Source organism: Oryctolagus cuniculus, chromosome 13, assembly GCF_051225735.1.
Source record: "Oryctolagus cuniculus isolate XC-2025 breed Fujian yellow rabbit chromosome 13, ASM5122573v1, whole genome shotgun sequence".
In the NCBI taxonomy this organism is placed as follows: domain Eukaryota; kingdom Metazoa; phylum Chordata; class Mammalia; order Lagomorpha; family Leporidae; genus Oryctolagus; species Oryctolagus cuniculus.
Genome location: NC_142879.1, coordinates 46,433,150 through 46,456,340, shown reverse-complemented (window position 1 = coordinate 46,456,340; position 23,191 = coordinate 46,433,150). Strand labels below are relative to the sequence as shown.

The window sequence follows — 23,191 nt, the reverse complement described above, 5'->3', positions numbered from 1 at the left end:
CTGCATCTTAAAAAAATTGAAAACAATCGAACATAAATTTGAACTTTGAATTAAAAAACATATAATTAATCAGACATACTAAGGAAATTGGTTCATGGTAGTTTATCAAAATAATTCATTTTTCTTACTATCTTAAACATAGTAAATTAACCTAAGTTGCAGTTATAGACTTTAATATACTTGCAAAATGATCACAAAGGGCTAACGAAGCAACAATTTTTTTCACAGCAGATAAAAAGAAACATTGATTGCCAAAGTACTTACTGCAGCTTGCCGATGAGTATTGGATAATATTCCATGAATCTTTACTTTGTCTTTTTCCATTTGGTCTATGTTCACCCACAGATCCCGACTGGCTGAATCTGATGGACCATATATTCGAGATATATAGTAATTATGATCTGTATCCTCCTGCAATGATAAGAAACAATGTATATTAACAACAAAGATCTTGTTTCTTAATTCCTCATTTAAAGAATCTTCTTGAAATTAAAAATTTAGTAATCTTCAAAATAGTCAAGTTATTTAAATAACTGCTAAGGGAAGTGAATTAAGATAAATAAATATGTATAATTAGCATACATAAAATTATATAATAGTATTGCCAGATATACAAAATTAGAAGCAAATATATACTCTTCTACCACAGTAAAGAGCTTTATCATTGCCATCAAACAAAAAGTCTCTTTTATAAGTATGTGCTGAAAACCTGAGCTATAATTACTTGAGTAACAACAAATTCAAATTCTCTTTAAAAAGAAAGTTAGATCTGGGCCTACTCTCAAATGATTGTCCTAGAAATGGAGATTGTATATTTCCCCTTCAATTTTGGTTATTAAATTCCACTTTTGTCTTAATTCTCATTATTGGTATCACCATGGTGCCTGTCACCAAGTCTTTGTTTTATGTTTCCCGCTCAATAAAGAGATTTTAATGTTTTAAAAGGCAATTTTGCTAAGGAGAAGTAAGAAAAGTTGCATGATTCTTGGCTAATTCTGATGTAAACAGAACTTGTCACCATGAAATGCAATTGTGTTAATCAACTTGAGGAGTCACTATACAGAATATATTTTAAACATTCAGGTAAACATACAAACAATGCTTATAGAACAGAAAGTATGATTTGCATAACAAAGTTAGGGATATGAATTTTGTCTAATGCCATTTATTATCTAAGTGCTACTAAAAAAATTTGCAATTACTCTTGAGAAATCTAATCACAACAAGAATCCTGGGTACTTTTTCAGAAGTCATTAGGCACACCTATAAAATTGATTACAGAAAGGAAATGGATATTCTAAGTAGTAATCTAAATAGATTTTTTGCCTCATGACTAAAAGACTCTGACCCAAGCTGTAAATGCTAAGAACAGTGATTAAGTATCAACAGTATATTTTGTTGTTTTTAAAGATTAAGATCTTAGATATACCTCCAATTAAATTCTGGGTATCATATACAAATGATATGTGCATCCATGGTGAAAGAAAAGTCTGTAAAAAAAAAAAAAAAAAGGAGGAAAAGGGAGATAAAAAGAAAGAGGGACACAGATTCAGTACCGGGATTTCTAAGTTACTTCCAGAATGTCATGCTGCTGACTGACTGGGTTCCAGGAGAGTGAGAAGCACTGTGGTTGTGTCTTCACCATGCACTCACCTCTTCCTTCTGGTCTCATGCTGCACTGGGAACTTCCAGTGTAGGCACCTTCCCTGAGGCTGGACACAAACCGCTTTTGCACTTGACATTCTACTGCCCACAATGATTGGTCATGCACGAGCACATGACCTAAGAAGGACTAGTTAGTGAGGCTCAGGAGCTTGGGGAGACAGGACCTGACTTCCCTTTGTTCTGGGTACAGAGATGTTTCCTGTGAGACTTGGCACTATTATCTCCATTTTGCCACCATGAGGAAACTCTGCCTGAAGATTAGGGAGCCACATAGATGAGGACAGAATCATAAACGTTGTGACGAAAAAGTCAGATCCCTGATCAAAGTATACTAGAGTATGACACTATTGTGAGACTTGCTCATTTTCATAAACCACTAAATCTCTAACTGTTATTTCTTTTTAACTCACATAAAAATTGTACATATTTATGGGGTACACCATGTGAGGTTTCAGTACATGTATACACTGTGTAATGTCCCATCAGGATAAACATATCTGTCTGCTCGAACATTTAACCAGGCTTTATGGAGAAAGCATTCAAAATATTTTTAGTTTTCTTTTTGTTGTTGTTTTCAGAGAGAAATATATAGTACATTATCATTATCTACAGTCACCCTACTGTGCCAGAGAACACCAGAACTTTTTATTCCTATGGAACTGCAACTTAGTACCCATTAATCAACCTTTCCAGGCTCCTCTCTTCCCCCTACTCCATTGTTAGGTTATTGTCACACAAAGGAAAAAAATCAAGTTTCTAAAAAAATCAAGTTTCTCTTACTTGCAGCCAAACCTATGTCACATGGAATAAGGAAATCTTGACAGATTTATTGACCTGGATAACAAATACCTCCCCTTCAATTTTGATATTCTAGGTACTCACATAGCAGAGACAGAACCTGCCAGAAACCATAGATCTAATCATTGTAATAATTATTCATTTAGTTTTTCAATTAATAGTAAGAAGCGTGATTTTGAAAAAAATATTCAGTAAGTCTAAATAAAAACTTAATTGTTTTATTCCTATTATTATATTACTATTATAAAGTATTCAGCAACATCCTCACCTTGAGCGTGAGTCGTTCTGTGAGAAGTTCCTGTCAACATGGAATCAGAGTACAGCATAATTGCTGAAATTAACATTTGTAAAATAAATGGTATTTTTCATAATCCCTGAATCTTTGAAACCAGTTAAGCAAGAGTCTTGAATTTATCACAATGTACAAAAATGTCATTGTACATAAATAATGAATAAGATGCACAAAATATTCATGATTTTGCCTAATTACAATGTATAGCACTGATATGGCTATGTGAAATACACCTTCATTTTGACTTAAACTAGAGCTGCCAAATATCACATCTTTGAACATACTGAAAGAAAGACTAGAGCTTGCTGTTCGACTTCCATAGCCCAAGCTTGCCCAGTTGTCATGGCAACTTTTATTCAAAGAGGAAAACAATTTATTGTTTACCCAGGAATGTAGAGACACAAGTTGTTAAATTCCAGAGAGGTGTTTGGCTCAGATACTCCGGAAAGCCATGAAATAGATGCCTCAAAAATGTGACATTTGAGCACTTCTAAATTATTCAAACCACGACTTGTCTTTTTTATAGAAATGATAGTACTTAAAGAATTGTCAAAAGCCACTCCAGGCACAAAGATTTTCATTTTCTGCTCAAAAGCAAAGTATTTCTAACACCACAGAAAATAAAACAAAACACTACTGTGATAGGCTTAGTTGCCAATTCATTTAGGAAACCAACTGTTCCTGAAAGTAGATGGCACAGTGGGAAGTGATAAATCCTATAAATCCATGTTACTCAAAAATGCCTGGAAATACGCAGCTGTGGGCAAACAGGACGAACCCTGAAAAGGCAGAGGAAAAGTCATCATCACTACAGTTTAGCCATTCTGCACAAGTCAGTCTACATAATTACAAGCCCAAATGCCGCTGCCTTTCTACCAGGGGTGCTGAGGCCATTTTATTAGATAATTTCTGCAGATGCCTCACATTGCCTTGTATAGAAGTGGCATTTGAACTCCACATGCACTTAAGTATCATAAAAAAATAAATCAAGAGCATATTGCAGAATGAGCCCTGCATTTCACAAAACACAATTAAAATTCTTAAAGTTAATTAGCACTCAATCAATTGGCTACCTTGAAGATCTTCCCATAACAAATAAAGGAATATTATATTTTGAATCATTCTTTTCAGATGTCTTTTCAGATGTTAATAAATGTATCATACTTTGGGAAGAACGGCTTCCCAAGGTCTATACGGTTCTCTGAAAGGCAGTCATTTTAAAATAGCGTCTATGTCTACTGTATTGCTCAGAAATGGTTTAAAAATAACTATGATCTGAAATCATGTTAACAGCATAAATCAAAAGGACAGGATAAGAAAAAGAGTGAACTGACAGTATTCAAGCAAAAAAAAAAAAAATCCGAGATGAGCACATCGATGCTAACATGAGGAGAATAAACATGAGTAAATTACTTGTCAGGACACAGGAAAGTCTTATGATACACAACACAGGAAATAGAAAAGAATAATGATATAAATGTCTAGGACAGATGTATGGGCTGAATGTTTACATCCCCTCTCCCAAAGTCAGATGCTGAAGGCTCAGTCCCCAGGGTTCTTGTATTCGGGGATGGGATCTTTAGGGGGGTAAAATGATGGAATGAGACGGAGACCTGGGGGATAGGATCCTACATTTATAAGAGACATAAGGCAGTCACTCTTTCTCTCCCTTGCTCACCTGCTCCCTCTCCCTCCTCCATTTCTCTTTTGTCTTCTGCCCCGCTCCCCATTTCATTCCTCTTCCAGTTCCCCTCTACTGCCTTCTTAGAAGGTGGCTGTCTACAAGTGAGGCAGAGATTCCTCACCAAGAATCCAATCAGGTGTACCTTGATCTGGGACTTTAGCCCAGAGAAGGATAAGAACATTTCTGTTGTTTAACCCAATCTACGTTCTTTTGTTATAGTATCCCAAGCTGACAAAATATCATACCACCATACAAATTACAGGGAAAAGAGGAGATTAGATATTTGTACACATATAGTAGGCATAGAAAGAAAAATTTTATATCTTAAGATGTTTTTTTCCAAGATAAACAAAGACTTGAATGTGCATACCATGCACTTTGAAGTTTTCTGGTGACACTTCCCAAAGATTAAAAGAAGAAAAAGCAGTCTTACAGCACTCTAGAAAGACAAATCAAATTATTTATAAACAGGAAAAAAAATTGAATAGCCGGATACTTCTCCATAGTTTCTAGCAGAAATAATGTCTATAGCATCTTGAAGAATGACGTTATGACTTAAGAATTTCTGCCCAACCAACATGTACTTTACATATAAAGGTAACACTTTTTTCTCTCTCTCTCTTTTTTTTGACAGGCAGAGTTAGACAGTGAGAGAGAGAGACAGAGAGAAAGGTCTTCCTTCCGCTGGTTCATTCCCCAAATAGCCGCTACGGCTGGCGCTGTGCTGATCCAAAGCCAGAAGCCAGGTGCTTCCTCCTGGTCTCCCATGCGGGTGCAGGGCCCAAGCACCTGGGCCATCCTCCACTGCCCTCCTGGGCCACAGCAGAGAGCTGGACTGGAAGAGGAGCAACCGGGACAGAATCCAGCACCCCAACCGGGACTAGAACCCGGTGTGCCGGCGCTGCAGGCAGAGGATTAGCCAAGTGAGCCGCGGAGCTGGCCAACATTTCTTTCTTTTTTTAAAGACTTATTTGTTTTTTGAAAGATAGAGTTACACAGAGAGAGGGACAGACAGAGGGATCTTCCATCCACCGGTTCACTCCCCAAATGGCCACAATGGCTGGGGCTGGGCCAAGCTGAGGCCAGGAGCCAGGAGCCAGGAGCCAGGAGCCAAGAGCTTCCTCTGGGTCTCCCATGCAGGTGCAGGGACCTAAACACTTAGGCCATCTTCCCTTGCTTTCCCAGGTGCATTAGCAGGGAGGTGGATCAGAAGCAGAGCAGCCAGGACTTGACAGGTACCCAAGTGGGATGTTGACATCACAGGTAGTGACCTTATCTGGTACCAACAAACTTATTTCGAACACATAAAATATACCACCAATAAGAACTTCTTTGAAAATATAACATCTAATTATATAATCAAATCAACCAACAAGTGAATCAAAGTGCCTATTATAGTGATTCTATAGAACTATTAACTTTATCTAGCATGTTGCTATATACAGGAATGGACAAATTGTAGCAAAAATTTTGATGGTGAGCACAAATTCCATGGAAATGATGTTGAGTGAAATTACACAATTACTAATTGCTGTTAGTCATGAAACTATAAAAGTATTCTACAATTCCAAAACAGGTATTCAATAGGTCAATCTGAAGGTATAGTTTTAAAAAGTAGAAAGCATGGGGCTGGCATTTGTGGCATAGCGAGTAAAGCCAGTGTCTTAGGCATCCCATACAGGCACCAGCTCCTATCACCACAGCTCCACTTCCAATCAAGCTCCTTGCTAATGGCCTGAGAAAGCCACCGAAGATGGTCCAGGTGGGAGACTTGGATGAAGCTTCTGATTCCTGGGTTCTGCCAGGCCTGGTGCTGGATGTTGTGGCTATCTGGGCTGTGAACCAGCAGATGAAAGATCTCCTCTCTCCCTTTCTCTGTAACTCTTTCAAAATAAATAAATTCTAAAAAAAAAAAAAAAGGTAGAAAGCTCAAAAGCTTAATTTTTAAGATAATCTTCTTAATCTTCTGAGGGACCGGTGCTGTGGCACAGCAGGTTAATGCCCTGGCCTGAAGCGCCAGCATCCTATATGGGTGCCGGTTCAAGACCCGGCTGCTCCACTTCCAATCCAGCTCTGCTATGGCCTGGGAAAGCAGTGGTAGATGGCCCAAGTCCTTGGGCTCCTGCATCGCGTGGGAGACCCAGAAGAAGCTCCTGGCTCCTGGCTTCGTATTGGTGCAGCTCCGGCAGTTGGCGGCCAACTGGGGAGTGAATCATCGGATGGAAAACCTCTCTCTCTCTCTCTCTGCCTCTCCTCTCTCTGTGTAACTCTGACTTTTGAATAAATAAATAAATCTTTAAAAAAAAGATAATCTTTTGAGTCAAACCTGAACAGCCTACAGTTTGCAAACATATCACCAACAGTCAATACATATATATGCATATATATAATATATATACATAAAATTTTTTTCAAGTAATAGTATTCATGATATAATCTCAATTTCACAAATTACATCTATCCAAATATAATGTATATCTCTGTCTATTCATGTATCTTTTTCTTCATTCTATCTGACCTTAGATATAGGAGCATGTTGAAGATACCAGCCACATAGTGACTGCTTATTTCAGGGGATGGGCTATAGAGGGATTCCACCTCCCATGATCTGCATTATTTGAATATTTTATAAGAAGCACATGATATATATCCAATGTCTTTACTTTTGTTTTTGTTCATAGAATGCATTAAAAAATATGTGAAGATGCCCAAACGTATCAATTGTTGATTTTTTTGGAATCAAGCCAGCAATATATATGAAGAGAAGAAAGCCATGTGCTATGTACACTTAACTGTTTTTTAAAACATTCTATAACAGGTCTTGGAAGTTCTTAAAGAATCCCTTATCATACTATGAATAATCTATATTCTACATAGATCTTCAAGGTCAATAGTTTAAATTTTTCTGCAAAATAGCTGATATACAAATATCCATGAAGTCTTTTCTTTAAAATACCAGCTTCAATAAATTAACTATATAGAGTACAATTTTTTCACTACTTCTTGTAAATAAAATCAGTATTAATAGAGACACAGGAAAATACTCAATTCCACTAAATTGTGATTGAGAATGGAATCTGAATCTTCATGTTCCCACTAAACATTTTCATAGAATGCATGGGAGGTAACAACTGAACTATTCAAAACCACTGCTAGGTTTTGGCAATATTAATAATTTGATGACGGACTTAAAGAGTCATTCGCTTAGGTTTTCCTTACAGTTATTTTCCTGGCTGATTTCTAAGATATGATTCAAGGATCTCAGAAAGGGGCTGGAGGCTGGAGACAGCTACATCTTGACAAAATTGTGGGTTGGGGAAGGAAGCTCAGGAGTGCCTAGGGGTACCAGAGGGATGCAGAGTGGTAGAAGACATTCAACGTGCAGGTCAGCAACTAATCCCCACTTCTCAAGCTCCAGGTCATTAACCAAGTTCTGTCACTTTAGTGGGGTCAACTATCCCCTCGGTTCTTTTAACTGTGAATCTTCCTGAGCATCGAATTCTTTTTTCGGGGGTTAAGATCACACAGAAGAAAGCAGGAGTCTGGAGCTACAGGATCTGTGGGAAGAGTGCTGGCTCCCAACTAAGCTGGGAATAGACGACATGCAAAGAGATGGAGCAGATTATGGGAAGAGATGGTGTATTCACGCCTCCCACCTCCAATTACATTAGATGACTTGCAGGGACTGAGGTGTGGGCAGCTGTTTAAGACTGGTTTCTTCATTAACAAAAAGTGGATGCGTGTGTTTAGCTTTATTTTCCTGGGTTGTCAAAAAATCAAATTACACCAGCATATCTAAACACATCTCAAAAGAACATGAACAGAATATAAAGCATTCAGTATCACGAAATCAGCCCCAGACACTTTCAGGACGATAGGCACAATTATCCTGGAATAGCCCTCAGTATCCACCAGCAAACATTACATTAATGCCTTCTTCAGATACTAAGAACAATTACACGGAATTTAATTCAATTTACTGTTACAGTGTTTGGATGAAAATCATCCATCTATTTCCTGTCGGTCAGATAAGATTATTGCACCGCTTCTCCTTGTGTGTGTCTTCTGCATGGTGTTCCAGTTTCTTGGACTTCCCTTCATCATTTCCCTAGACTCACACCTGCTTGATCTAGTTGCAGCATGGCCTATCTCCAGAGCAGTATCTTGTCTATGACTTTTGTAGGCATAATTTATTTTACCAATTACTCATGTGGATTTAGTTAAATATCCTAAAAAATGTAGCATCTGGGGCTGGTGCTGTGGCATAGAAGGTTAGGCCTCTGCCTACAGTGTGTATTCTATTTAGATGCTGGCTCAAGTCCCAGTTGCTCTAATTTCAATCCAGCCCCCTGCTAATACACCTGAAAAAGCAGTGGAAGATGGCCCGAGTACTTGGGCCCCTGCACCCACATGGAAGATTCAAAAGAAGCTCCTGGCCCCTGGCTTCAGTCTTGTGGGGAGCAAACCGGACTAGACTGAGTTACTGGAATTAAGACTTATTCTATGCATCTGCTCTCCCACAATATGGCGCTGGGAGAGAAGTAAACAGCTTCCGCACAGCTGCCTCTAGTTCAACCAATAAACTGTAGGACTTGCTCCTGATTGGAGAGCAGCATACTCGGCGTGTGGGCAGCCGAGTTAGGATTGGCGGAGGAGGACTATAAAGGAGGAGAGAGACGGCATGCACGGGGAACATCTAAGGGGAACATCTAGCTGAAGGAACACCTGTGCAGCCCCCGAGAAAGCCGGCCGGCGGTGTGCCGCTCCCCTGCGGAAGTGGGGAATGTGGCCAGGGGGAACTGCCCTTCCACGGAGGTGGAAGGGACAGTAGCCAACCCGGGAAGAACCAGCAGCAAACCCGGGGAGGGCCGAGCAGACGAAAGAACAGCGCAGGGTCCTGTGTTGCTCCTCCATGAAGAGGGGGAGCGACATAATGGTGCCGTGACTCGGATAGGAAATCTAGCTCGGATAGGAAACCCAGGACAGATATGAAACTTAGGAGGGAAGAAACGGGAAGAAGTGGGAAATTACCGGAGAGAGAGACTAGCAAACAGCCTAGGGAAAAGCCGGACGATAAAGGTGCCGGAAGAAGCTATTGAAAGCCTAGGCATAGACTCGGATACGGACTACGGGGGGAAGCTGGGAGAAATCTCTAAGGTCGAAAGCGAAAGTGAAAGCTAGAACAAACAGACTTGGACGCGGACTGTGGGGAGAGGCCAGGAGAAATGAGGGAGGAATATCGTTGGAGGAAAGTTTGGGGAAACATACCGGGTAGAGAAAAATGTTAGGGAAATTGAAGCCGCGGGGGGCAGGCCGAGGCGGAAACGAAAGCCACTTTGGGATTCTCAAGTTAGCCCGGGAATGGGGGGCGAAAAGTTGAAACCAGAAGCTGAAACGTAAGCCTGGTTGGGATCCGTCTGATTAGCCCGGGGAGCAAAGGACGGGAAGCCAAACCGTGGGGCGGAGACGTAAGCTGGGTTGAATTCGCCAGGCTAGCCCGGGGAACTTAGATTGAATGCTAGTGGCGGACACGTAAGCTACGCTGTGTGACTCGTGGAGGCTGCCGCACGCAGACAGAGCGTGCGGGGCTCAAGTACATAGGGAACGCGTGGCTGGCGCGAGGCCGTGGTTCAGACGCGAAAGGGTTAAGTGCGAGACCGCGGAGTGTGCGCGCAAAGCCGAGCCGCGCAGATGAGAGAGGCGCGGGCTGAAGCGGCTCAGAGCCGGGAACCCGCCGGCGGGGCGAGGTGCCGGAAAGCCGCAGGGATAAGAGAAACAGAAGTTTAGAAGTAAAATGAGAGAAATAGGAATGTTGGCAGACAGAAGTAAAATGGGAGAGATAGGAATGCCCGGAGATAGAGAAATAGAGAAAGAGAAAGGCCTCCCCACAACACAGCAATGTGAGAGCTTGGATTCGGTCTGCCTGATTAAGTGAGGCGATGAGCACCTGCGGCGGCTAGCAGCTTATGCGCCGCAGGTCACCGAAGACAGGCACGAATTAACATCAGTAAGGCTTCCCCACAATATAACAATTAGGAGGCTTGGATTCGGTCTGCCTGATTAAGGCGGTAAGCACCAGCAAGCAGCTCGACCAGAGTATGAGCTGCAGGTCACCGAAGATAGGCACGAACCAACACTAATAAGTCTCCCCCACAATACGGCAATGAGAAAGCTTGGATTCGGTCTGCCTGATTAAGGCGGTAAGTGCCAGCAGGCGGCTTGACCAAAGTGTGAGCCGCAGGTCACCGAACACAGGCACGCACCAGCGCCTAAAAACCTCCTCACAACATGGCGAAGAGAGGACCCGGATTCGGTTTGCCTGATTGATAGGACTTGTAAGAACCTGTGGCAACTCTAGCAAGTAGAGCAGAGTGTGTGCCGCGGGACACCGAAGACAGGCGCGTATCAACGCCAAAAATAAAAAGAAAGGGGGATCTGTGGGGAGCAAACCGGACTAGACTGAGTTACTGGAATTAAGACTTATTCTATGCATCTGCTCTCCCACAATATGGCGCTGGGAGAGAAGTAAACAGCTTCCGCACAGCTGCCTCCAGTTCAACCAATAAACTGTAGGACTTGCTCCTGATTGGAGAGCAGCATACTCGGTGTGTGGGCAGCCGAGTTAGGATTGGCGGAGGAGGACTATAAAGGAGGAGAGAGACGGCATGCACGGGGAACATCTAAGGGGAACATCTAGCTGAAGGAACACCTGTGCAGCCCCCGAGAAAGCCGGCCGGCGGTGTGCCGCTCCCCTGCGGAAGTGGGGAATGTGGCCAGGGGGAACTGCCCTTCCACGGAGGTGGAAGGGACAGTAGCCAACCCGGGAAGAACCAGCAGCAAACCCGGGGAGGGCCGAGCAGACGAAAGAACAGCGCAGGGTCCTGTGTTGCTCCTCCATGAAGAGGGGGAGCGACAAGTCTGACCCAGCCACAGACAGTGCAGCCATTTGGGGAGTGAGCCAGTGAATGGAAGACTTCTCTTTCTCTGCCTCTGTTTTGCCCTCCCTGTAACAGCCTTTCAAATAAATAAATCATTTATTTATTTGTTTGTTTGTTTTGAAGATTTATTTATTTATTTGAAAGTCAGAGTTACACAGAGAGAAGCAGAGGCAGAGAGAGGTTTTCCATCCACTGGTTCACTTCCCAGATGGCCACAATGGCCGGAGCTGCGAGCATCTGAAGCCAGGAGATTCTTCCAGGTCTCCCATGCAGGTGCAGGGGCCCAAGGACTTGGGCCATCTTCTACTACTTTCCCAGGCCATAGCAGAGAGCTGGACCAGAAGTGGAGCAGCCAGAACTTGAACTGGTGCCCACATGGGATGCTGGCACAGCAGGCAGTGGCTTTACCAGCTATGCCACAGTGCTAGCCCCAATTAAATCTTTTAAAAAATGCAGTATGTATGTGAATTTACCATAAGATCAGAGTTGTATTGTGTAATTCAGACAAGATATCAATAAAGCAATATTTCTATTATAGAAGTTTCCATTTTCCCAGTCACAATCTCTGAGGGACAAGACTGTCCTCCACACTATGCAAAGATGCATGAGCTGTATGGCCAAAGAAGCATAACACACTTAACTGTGATCATTCAAAATACTAACCAATCAGTACTCCAATTCAATTACAATAGTACTTTGATCTATAGATGTGTTTATGTTGGCTCATTTATTAAATGAAATAGAACGTATTTTCCACTTTGATATGCCATAATTCATTTGTCTACTCCCTGGAAGAAATCTTCCATCTTTGTAAGAAGGATCCTGGGAGATGACTCTCAGTGATGGAGCAGTTAGAGAGAAGAGGCCAGAGAGTCTGGGAAGTTTTTGAATCACTTACTAATACCCCAGTCAGTCCTTTATAATGAAAAGCAAGTGATTCCTCTTCAAACAGTGGCCACTAGAAAGATGAGTTGCCAAGTTACATCAGGTTTCTGAGGGCTCACAAACCTACCAAAAACGTACGATTGAAAAAGATAGTGACAGTGCATATGGGATTTCCACTAAGATGCATAAAATTGCATTAAAACAATGTGGCTCAGAGACATGGATTCAAGTACTGACTAGCTCAAAACAGTCACTGCAAGTCCTAGGCTGCAGTCCATATAGGAAGGGGTTGAATGGGCTCATCTCCCTTAAAATGCCTTTCAATTAAGTTTCTGAGGTCAGAGGACCCTTTGCCAAGTTTAAGTGATCTCTGACAAAAGAAATAAAGTCAGTAGTTGAACAGCTAATGCAGGTAGCTAGTTACATCATTTCAACAGGTATATAATGATCCATGTTGCTAAGCTGGGGGTTGCCTCACGACAGAAAAAAAAATTCACATTTGTGATGGGTATAAAATCCCTAGGGTTGGTATGTACCCTTCATGCCAACTGAAAACATCACGGGTCATGCATAGGTTTGTACCACTACTTCTCAAATGCCTCATATAACTAGAATGGGTAAAATGTGTGTTTACTTTAAGTGCCACTGAATTTCTCTGAAATACTTGGCATAGAGTATTTTTCCAATTAACTGAAAATGAACAACAACCACAGTGTGGAGGGCCTGAACATGTCTTGAAAATCGGAAACATCATCAAAATTTTTAAAAATTTGGCATCATGACAGGATAGGAATTGGGCATTATCTATACACTGCCTTGGTCACAGGGGCTACCATAACGAAATGCTAGGTGGCTTAAACAAACGAAATTAAGTTTTCAGTCTGAAGGCTGAGAAGTCCAAGATCAAAGCTTCAGCTGACTCACTTTTCCCAACAGTCCTCATCCTGGCTTAGAAGCACTACATTCTGGCTGCATTCCCACAAAGCACAGAGAGCTCCCGGGGGTTTCCCCATCCCATAGGATTGGTTTCCACCCTCAGGAGCTCCTTCACTCCTCATTACTTCCTAAAGGCACTACCTCCATATTGAGGAGGGACAGAATTCAGTCCAGAGCAGATACATATTTTCTTTAGTAAGTCTGGATTTGTAAAACAGAAAACCTCATATAAGTTTCTAGAACTAATCAAATTTGCCATTTAATATTTCTAATATAAGAGGGCTTTTGGAAAACCCATACAGTTCCCTGTTTTGGCATGTTTCTTAACCAAAAAAATGATAACTAACTACTATTTATATATTTCTTTAAACTATGGGAAAACTTACTTAGAAGCAACTTTAAAAACTCTGAGTTACTAATTTCACATTACTTACCAACATATTGTGGAAATAGTGGACAGTTTCTTTCTACCAAACGGCATCTACTTGATCAATAGTCCCATTTCCAAGGTAACTGCTACTACCCCCAAATTATCCAGTATGGCATTTCAAGTGGCAGATATATTAATATGTTTGAACTAGTTAGATTTTGTCCTATTCTTTTTTTTTTTTACAGACAGAGTGGACAGTGGGAAAGAGAGACAGAGGGAAAGGTCTTCCTTTACCATTGGTTCACCCTCCAATGGCCGCTGCAGTCAGCACACCGCGCTGATCCGAAGGCAGGAGCCAGGTGCTTCTCCTGGTCTCCCATGGGGTGCAGGGCCCAAGGACTTGGGCCATCCTCCACTGCACTCCCTGGCCACAGCAGAGAGCTGGCCTGGAAGAGGGGCAACCGGGACAGAATCCGGTGGGCCGGCGCCACAGGTGGAGGATTAACCTATCGAGCTGTGGCACTGGCCGATTTTGTCCTATTCTTAATTAATATCACAAAACACAATTTTTCTTTAGTCATCTTTTCTAACATCTCCATGTCTTCAAAATCTCAGCTTCCCAGATTTGGGCAGTGATTGACAAGAAAGTGGTCAGCTGCAAATGGGATTTTTCTAATGGTCTGATGCCACTTGCCTTATTTAGAGTCAAAATCTAATACTACTTCGCCTTCTACACATCATTGCAAAATTAACTTTCCAAGTCTCTGCTTTCAAGATTATTAAATGGAACTTAAAATAAAAATAGTCAACATCACAACACTGAACATACATCTGCTTGAGATAAATAAGTGAATATATTTGGAAACTATAAAATGCATTAGATTCTACTTTTATTTTGGTTTTGATAGCAACCAAAAATTGTAAGCATTCTACATTTTTTGGCTACTAACCTTTATTGAAGCAGTAATTTTCAAATATCAGGGAATATAATACATAATTTACAGAATGAACAATCATTTGTACTCTCTAATAAAAGAAAATAATAGCATGAAAAAATTAATCCTCCCTTTTTATTAAATTTTATATAACTGCCTTACCTCTAAGCATATCACTGTTATCAAAATGACTCACGTACACCACTCTCATTTTTAGAACATGTGTTAAACAGAAAAATCACAGAATGAATAGCAATCATGGAAATTAACTTGACCATGAATAAACTATGTCATCTTTGCTAATGAACAGAATTATCAGAATATAAGCTTAATTTTAGGAGAATACCATACTTTCAATAGTAAGACTAGTATCCACATATATTAGTTATCCACCTAATGACATTAGTAACTACCTCTGAGATAAAGCCATTTAATGGAATGAGAACATCGGAATTGTATTCTAAAAATCTAACATGAGGGCCGGCGCCGCGACTCAATAGGCTAATCCTCCGCCTTGCAGCGCCGGCACACCAGGTTCTAGTCCCGGTCGGGGCGCCGGATTCTGTCCCGGTTGCCCCTCTTCCAGGCCAGCTCTCTGCTGTGGCCCAGGAAGGCAGTGGAGGATGGCCCAAGTGCTTGGGCCCTGCACCCCATGGGAGACCAGGATAAGTACCTGGCTCCTGCCATCAGATCAGCGCGGTGTGCAGGCCGCAGCGCGCCAGCCGCGGTGGCCATTGGAGGGTGAACCAACGGCAAAGGAAGACCTTTCTCTCTGTCTCTTTCTCTCACTGTCCACTCTGCCTGTCAAAAAAAAAAAAAAAATAGTGCAATAGGACTGGCTGTTCAGCCTACTAGTTATGATGCCTATGTCCCACACTGAAGCGCCTGGGTTTGATTTCCCAGCTAGAGCTGATTCCAGCTTCCCAGCAATGCAATGCAGACCCAGGAAGGCAGCAGTCATGCTTCAAGTAATTGGTTTCCTGTGTCTCCACGTGGAAGAACCTGGATTGCATTCTCATTTCCTGGTTTCAGTCTCAGCCACTGTGGGCATTTAGGGAATGAGTAAGCCAGCAGATAAAGCTTTCTCTGTGTCTCTCTCTGCCTTTAGAACAAATGTGAATTAATTACTTGCATTAAAAATAAATAAAAACAATCTACAAGTAAACCTTGAGTATCTCTATGTACTCATATTTGTATATTTACTTTTGGAAAAAAACACAGCAAACAATTCTCTTTGTCCTCACATCTTACAGGATAAAAACTGTCCCCTAAACAGGATATATGGCACTAAGCATCAGAAACAAACTGATAATACGGTTCACATCGTTTTAGTTTGTCTCACTGTCCCCAAGAATTATGACATTAGTTTTCAGACAGAACTAAGGAGAGGTAGAGGGGAGGAAGAAGAAAAATTTAGTAGAAAATAGTGTTTCAAAGCAACTTAATTTTAAAAACAACCTACAAATCTGAAGAAACATCAAAAACTCTGCGGAAAAATGGAGTTAGGGGTTGGGTGTTGGGTGCAGCTGTGAATACACTTGCATCCCACATCCAGAGTGTCTGCATCATTCCTTGGTTCTTGCTACCAATTGCAGCTTCCTGCTAATGCAGTCTGTCTGTCTGCCTGTCTCTCTCCCCTCCCAAATATACAAAAATTTTAAACAGAAATGGAATTAAAAGATTTGTTTTGGTGCAAAAATTAATATATATACATACTTTTTCATAATACTCATTTTTCATATTTTTGAAGCCCTCTGAATGCAGAATTCTTTAAACCAAAACAAACTTACACACTTATCTTTTAATTATCTTTCCATCAACTTTTTTTTTTTAGATTTATTAATTTACTTGAGAGGTAGAGTTACAAACAGATGGAGAGTCAGATTTTTCAACTGCTGGTTCATTCCCCAAATGGCTGCAAAAGCTGGAGCTGGGCTGACCCGAAACCAGGAGCCAGGAGCTTCTTGTGGGTCTCCCATGCAGGTGCAGGGGCCCACGCACTTGGGCCATCTTTTATTGTTTCCCAGGCCATCAGCAGGGAGCTGGATCAGATGTGGAACAGCCAGGACTCGAACCGGCATCTATATGGGATGCTGGCACTGCAGGAGGATGTTTAACCTACTATGCCACAGCACCAGCTTCTCCATGAACTTTCTGAAGTACTCTCTTGTATGCATAAATGGCCTGTGTTACACATAATTTACAAAATCATAAAATTATATAAAACATGGAAGGGGCTAGACAGTAAGTGAGAAATACATGGATAAGCTATGACAAGAGGAATAAGGAAATACTGTGTCATATTCTGTGCTTCAGCTGCTCCTTAAGGTTTTTTTTTTAAACTCCCGGCTTTTTTTTTTTCTTTTTTAAAGATTCATTTATTTGAAATTCAGATTGGCAGAGAGAAGGGAAGAAACACACAGAGAGAAATATTCCATCTGCTGGTTCATTGGTTCATTCCCCAAATGGCCACAACAGTTGGGGGTAGGCCAAGTCAAAGCCAGGAGCCAGGAACTCCATCTGTGTCTCCCATGTGGGTGACAGGAGCCCATACATGTGAGCCATTGTCTGCTGCCCAGGCACTTAGCATTAGCTGGATCAGAAGTGCGAAGTAGCCAGGATGGGAACAGGCACTCTGATAAAGGGATGTGATAGTCCAAGCTGCCAAGCGACACACCCCCTACAGAAAGATATACCAAACAAGCTTCAAGAAATAGCTAATCCTGAAGTGGGGGTCTACATTCTCTCTTTATTCAATTCATTTATTTTATCCTTGCCATCTATCACTATAGGTTGGTTTTTTTCTTTTGGATGTCTTATTTTAAAACTAAGATAATAGGTACTCACCTATTTATGACAATCACCAGTAATAAGAACTGGCACTTATGAGCTATGACTCTCCAATCTCTCAGCTTGGAGTATATGCATTATATTCCTCAAATATATATATATATATATAATATATATCAAATATATATATATATATTATTCCTCAAAACTGAACAAATTAGGTACCATTTTAACAACAAAGAAACTGAGGCTGACACTCCGAGTTGCTTCCCTAATCCCACATAAACCCCAGGGATATAAAAGAAGTTCTGTATAACTCCAAAGTCTATGTTTTTAACACTTCTATGATTCCTTTCAGAGATTAAGCTTTTTTAGAACTCCAGCGAAAGGCTACACTTGCTCAGATTGCTTCCATGATGCTATTTCTCAGGCTTTCTCAAGAACCTCTCACTGGCCTCCTATTCTCCTACTGTTCTTCACTCTACTCTCCATGCAGTACCGTAATCCTTTCCAAACAGAAATCTAATCACACCACTACCCTGCTCTAAAAAGGCTTCCCACCACACTTAGGAAAAACTCCAAAGTCCTTCCCACACACTGCCTGCCACAGCCCTCTCTCCACTTCACCCTTCCGTCACCTGCTCCACACTAACCATACGGCTTTCTGGCTGCTCCGTACACACACTGATGCTCTTCAACACCATCACATGCTGCAGCTGGGGCTCCCGACATCTGGAATGACACTCCCCCTTCTGTCCCTGTTGGCCTCAGTTGTCTTAATTTCCTTGAGGACACTATCATCAGACTTTTCTTCAGTCAAACACCTCCCCCAGCTCCTGTAAAATCTCTGCATTTATCCACTGCTGTATTCTAGAGACTCGAAAATCCCCTGTACATAATAAGTATTCAAACCATAATTGTTGAAGTTAGAACTTCTTTCTGTATCTCAAGGCTAGCTTCCTTGGTTTTGTCACCTGCTAAAAAAAGCAGTCAGCATTGTGGATTCTTCTTAAATGCAGGAAAGAAATATATATTCATATATATCCACCCAAATATTTATTTATAAATACATCTTGTTCCCTATTCAACTTACCACACTTGAAATTTTCAAGCTCTTTTACAAAAACTAACAAGCCACCTCTATTAGCATCTACTAATAGATAACAACCCCAAAACGTGATGGTTTAAAACAATGATGTTCTTGTTCAGATTCTCTGGACTAGTGAAGTAGACAGGACTCTGTGAATTGGGTGGTCTATGTGGATTGACAAGGCAGGCAGAATTTTGTGGACTGGGGAGGTAGACAGCATTCTGTGTATTGGTGAGGAAGACAGGACTGTGGATCAGTGAGTATGGATAGGATTCTGTGAACTGATGAAGTGGACAGGAGACTGTGGGCTGTTGAAGTGCATGCATGCTGTAGATTGGTGAGGTGGACAGGGGTCTGGGGGGTGGTGAGGTGGGTGGGATTCTGTGGGCTGTTGAGCTCCATGGGATTCTGTGAATTGATGAAGTAGACAGGATAGCTGAGCTGGAACTCTGTTGACTGTAGAAGTGGACAGGATTCTGTGGACTGGTGAGGTGGACAGGAGTCCTTGGGTTGGTGAAGTGACTTAGAATCCAAGAATTGGTGAGGCAGATGGGATACTGTGGATTGGCGAGCTGGATGGGGTTCTGTTGCGTGCTGAGGTGGACAGGATTCTGTGGGTTGGTGAGATGGGTGAGATTCTGTTGGTTGTTTAGGTGTACGGGATTCTAAGCACTGTCTAGAAGTGACACAGTGTTACTTTGTCCCATTTACTCAATCAGAATAAGTCACAAAACATGGCCTGCATTCAAAGGGTGGGAACAGGAACGCACCTCCTTACTAAACAAATCGTGTGAATGGGTGGCAGTGACCACCAGCAGATTCCCTAACTCTCAGTAGTTGAGCTCTTTGCTAATTGTAAACACGATGGCACTCTGCCCAGGATATGCTGCACCACTGTCATTTTGTTGAAAGACCATTTTTACAATACCCTGGGGTGCCTTCAATTTTTTTTTCAAATAATCTTTAAAAGTTCTATCATTTAGCATGGACAGTCTTTCCACAGTGTAAATCTTCCTATTCCTTTCTAAATAATGTAAAATCTAGTTTTCTATGATAAATTCCTCTAGGATCACAATTTGGAAGAGAATCCTTCCTGCTCACTCACTGAATATCAGGTCACTGAAGGCAAAGGTCAACCAAGGGCAGAGCCGGGCTGCAACTGTTTCATGAGTCGTTAAAAATATGCAGCGAAGTAGAATGAAGCACAATCTGATGAGGAGTTTGTTTTAAAATTACCAGTGCTAGAGTCAAATAAATATTTTCATCATATGATTTTGCTGACATGGCAGAAAGTCTCCTTCAGATCCATAAAGCCGGCATTTCAATCTTATAATAAAATTGCATGAGAGCTGGAGGAGGTTTTATTTCAGGACACTCTGAGAATCGTGTTTTCCTTTTTTGCCTCCGTGGTATAATATCACAGGGGGGTAGATCAGTGTTGTTTGCTTCTCACTTCCCTTTTCTTTTAAAAAATGATTTATTTATTTATTTGCAAGGCAGAGTTAAAGAGAAAGCAGGAAATACAGAAAGAAAGAGATCTTCCATGTGCTGCTTCATTCCCCAAAGAGCAGTGATGGCCAGGGTTGGGCCAGGCCAGAGCCAGGGGCTGGGAGCCCAGAACTCCATCTGGGTCTTCCACACAAGTGGTAGGGCCCCAAGGACTTGGGCCACCTTCTGATGCTTTGCCAGACACATGAGCAGGGAGTTGGATCAGAAGTGGAGTGGGGACTCCAACAAGCGCACACATGGGATGCCAGCAATGCAGGTAGTGGCTTAACCCACCGTACCAAGATGTCAGCCTGCTTTTCACTTTCCTAGATGCTATCTGGAAAGATTCAAAGAAAAACTTACACACTTACAGAGGGGAAACATTCAAGACAATACAGCCTAATATAGGAAGGTACTGTAAAAGAGCCTATTTATTTTTTAAGGGCCTATTTATTTACAACCACTTCTTGAGGTGTCACTCACTTCAGCTAACAAGTATTCCTAATGCACTGATTAGGCACGTATGAGGCCTTGGGGCAGGGACTGTGAAGGGCAGAAGGTGTTTCTGACATACTCCTTGCTCTCCAGAATCCTGCATCAGAGTCAGATGACACCGATGCTGGCATTTCTCTATGCTCAGCCAGTTGCTATACTGATGGCAAGTCAGTACTAAGAGCCTTCTGAGGAGGAGAAACCCTGGGTCAGTCTCAGTGTTAACAAAAACAAGGTTCATAGTAGTTATGCAAAATGCATTGGAACTTAGAAGGCCATTCTAGTCAGAGGAATTGCTCTGACTATAAGGGACCACACAGGAAAAAACAACAGGACAGCAACTGCCTGACACCATGGGAACATACAGGGGGGCAATGTGGAGAGAGTACAGTCAGACCTGTAGAATACAGAGGGCACAAGCCCCGGAATGCCAGCCCGGGACGTCTGATCTTGGTGAGAGGCTGTGGAGCAAGCTGGACCGAGTTACATGTGGATTCTGAGGGAAGAATCGAGAAAACAAGATGCGCCGGAGAAGGCAGAGGTTAGAATCAGACATCGTGTGTGGGAGCTATTTCAATAGACTGCGAATAAAATCTAACAGCTCAAAGGAGGCTACTACCCAGAATAAAGGAGAAGAGGCTATTGTGGAAAACATGGTGAAGAATCCAAAAGATAAACCAGTATTTAATAGGGACAAGATCAAAAAATGATCCCAAAATATTCAGTCAGTAAAACTGGGACGGCTACAAGTTCAGAGTACTTGGTGCCCTTAGTGTTCTAAAGCAGAACTGGACAGAGCTATATATCATTTTAGGGGCAGGGGCTTGGTACGGTGATTAAGACACTACTTGGGATGCCTGCATCTCATATCTGAGTGCCTGGGTTCAAGTCCTGGTTCCACTTCCGCTTCCATTTGATGTGCACCCTGGTAGCAGGTGATGGCTCAAGTATTTGGGTACCTGCCACGTACGTGGAAGACCTGAACTGAGCTCCTGGCTCTTGGCTTCAGCCTGTCCTGGTTGTTGCAGGCATCTGGGGAGTGAACCAGCAGATGGGACATCTCTGTCTCTTTCTGCCTTTCAAATGGTGAACGAATACAAATTTAACAGACATCAATCATTTTAAGTGCTAGAAAACAAGTATAAAAATAAAAATAAATGCCACTGCTTTTACAGATACAGTGCATATGTAAGTCACAGAAACAAGGTCTACTGAGAAGCCCTCCCACAATTGGACCTAACACGTGCATTCTTTTACCTTCACTGAGTACTAGAACTTGAACGTGTGCTCCTAGAGGGACAATGCCGAGAGCTGACAAATGCCTTCAAACTACAGCAACCATTGCCAAATCTGACTGCGTGTTAGAATCAATTAGAGAGCTTTTATAAATTACCAATTCAAAGACATAATCTATACAGAATCTAGGGTTGGGTCGAGGTGGTTATCCCAACATAAAAACAAGTCTGGGAACCACAGAATAAGAGTGATACTACCAACTTACTGAAATTTCCAAACTGCAACTGAACATGTACTGAATCTACAAGGTGTACCCAAACCAAAACTTAGAAACCTATAATTTCAACTTATCCTTAGAAAGTGATCAAAATTTAAGAATTTCACTTGTGTTAATGTGGAGCTTACTATTTTCCACATACAGTAAGGTTTATGTTCCAGAACAGTAGGGATAATAAATAGCCCTTTGTCTGTCTTAGAATGATGACCCTAAGTTCTACCTATGTTGAAATTGATCTCAGTAAAGTGGCCTGTGTCCAGATTTCTCTCCCATAATGGAAATTAGATGCAGGCAATACTTAAAATGTTTTCTAAATGCTTCACAGGTTATATCTTTACTCGTGCACATTCTGAACAGTGCAAATATGAATTCTCACATCACTTCTGCTGCATTAATTTGATGGAGAACTTTTTTAAGATTAGAGCTTATAAATAATTGTCAAGACAAAGTACTTTCTTTTTTGTAAAAGATTTATTTTATTTATTTGAAAGGCAGAATTAGAGAGAGAAGGAGATATACAAGGAGAGAGATCTTCCATCCATTGGTTCACTCCCCAAAATGGCTGCAACAGCCAGGGCTGGACCAGGCTGAAGCCAGGAGCCAGGAACCAGGGTTCATCCAGGTCTCCCATATGGAGGGGACAAAGGATTTGGGCCATTTTCTGCTGCCTTCCCAGGTACATCAGCAGGGAGCCAGATCAGTAGCGTAGCAGCCAGGACTCGAGCCAGTGCCCATATGGGATGCTGACATTGCAGTTGGTGGCTTAACCTGTTACATCACAACACTGGCCCCAAAACAAAGCACTTTCAAAACTGCAATGGAGTGGGGTATCATTTTGAGATAGCAAAACAATTTCAATTAAAAAATTTAGTTAATTTACTTGCATCTTATTTGAATAGCAGAGAGAGAGAGAGAGAGACAGCGTGAGCGAGCTAGCCAGAGAGAGCTCTTTCATCTGTTGGTTCACTTCCCAAGTGCTCACAGCAGCCACAGCTGGGTCAGGCTGAAACCAAGAAGTCAATCCATTTTCCATGTCGGTGGCAATGACCCAAGTACATGAGCTATTTCCTGCTTCCTTAGGGTTCACATCAGTCAGAAGAAGGATTGTAATCAGAAGAGTCAGGACTTGAACCAGGTCTCTGACAAGGGGTGTGGGTGTCCAGTGTAGAGTTTTTTTTTTTTGTTTTAATTTTTTTGACAGGCAGAGTTAGACAGTGAGAGATATAGTGAGAAAGGTCTTCCTTCCATTGGTTCACCACCCAAATGGCTGCCACGGCTGGCACGCTGTGCTGATCTGAAGCCAGGAGCCAGGTGA

General features: G+C 41.8%; 1 protein-coding gene across 2 annotated transcripts in view; it reads right to left on the bottom strand.

Annotated features, from left to right (window-relative positions):
- PLXDC2 (plexin domain containing 2) overlaps positions 1-23,191 on the bottom strand; it is a 463,255-nt gene that overhangs the window by 230,154 nt on the left and 209,910 nt on the right. For both annotated transcript variants that reach the window (XM_051821437.3, XM_089311513.1), the window contains exon 3: positions 265-411. In XM_051821437.3, the coding sequence (XP_051677397.1) occupies positions 265-411 (147 nt within the window). The remainder of the gene's footprint in view (positions 1-264; positions 412-23,191) is intronic.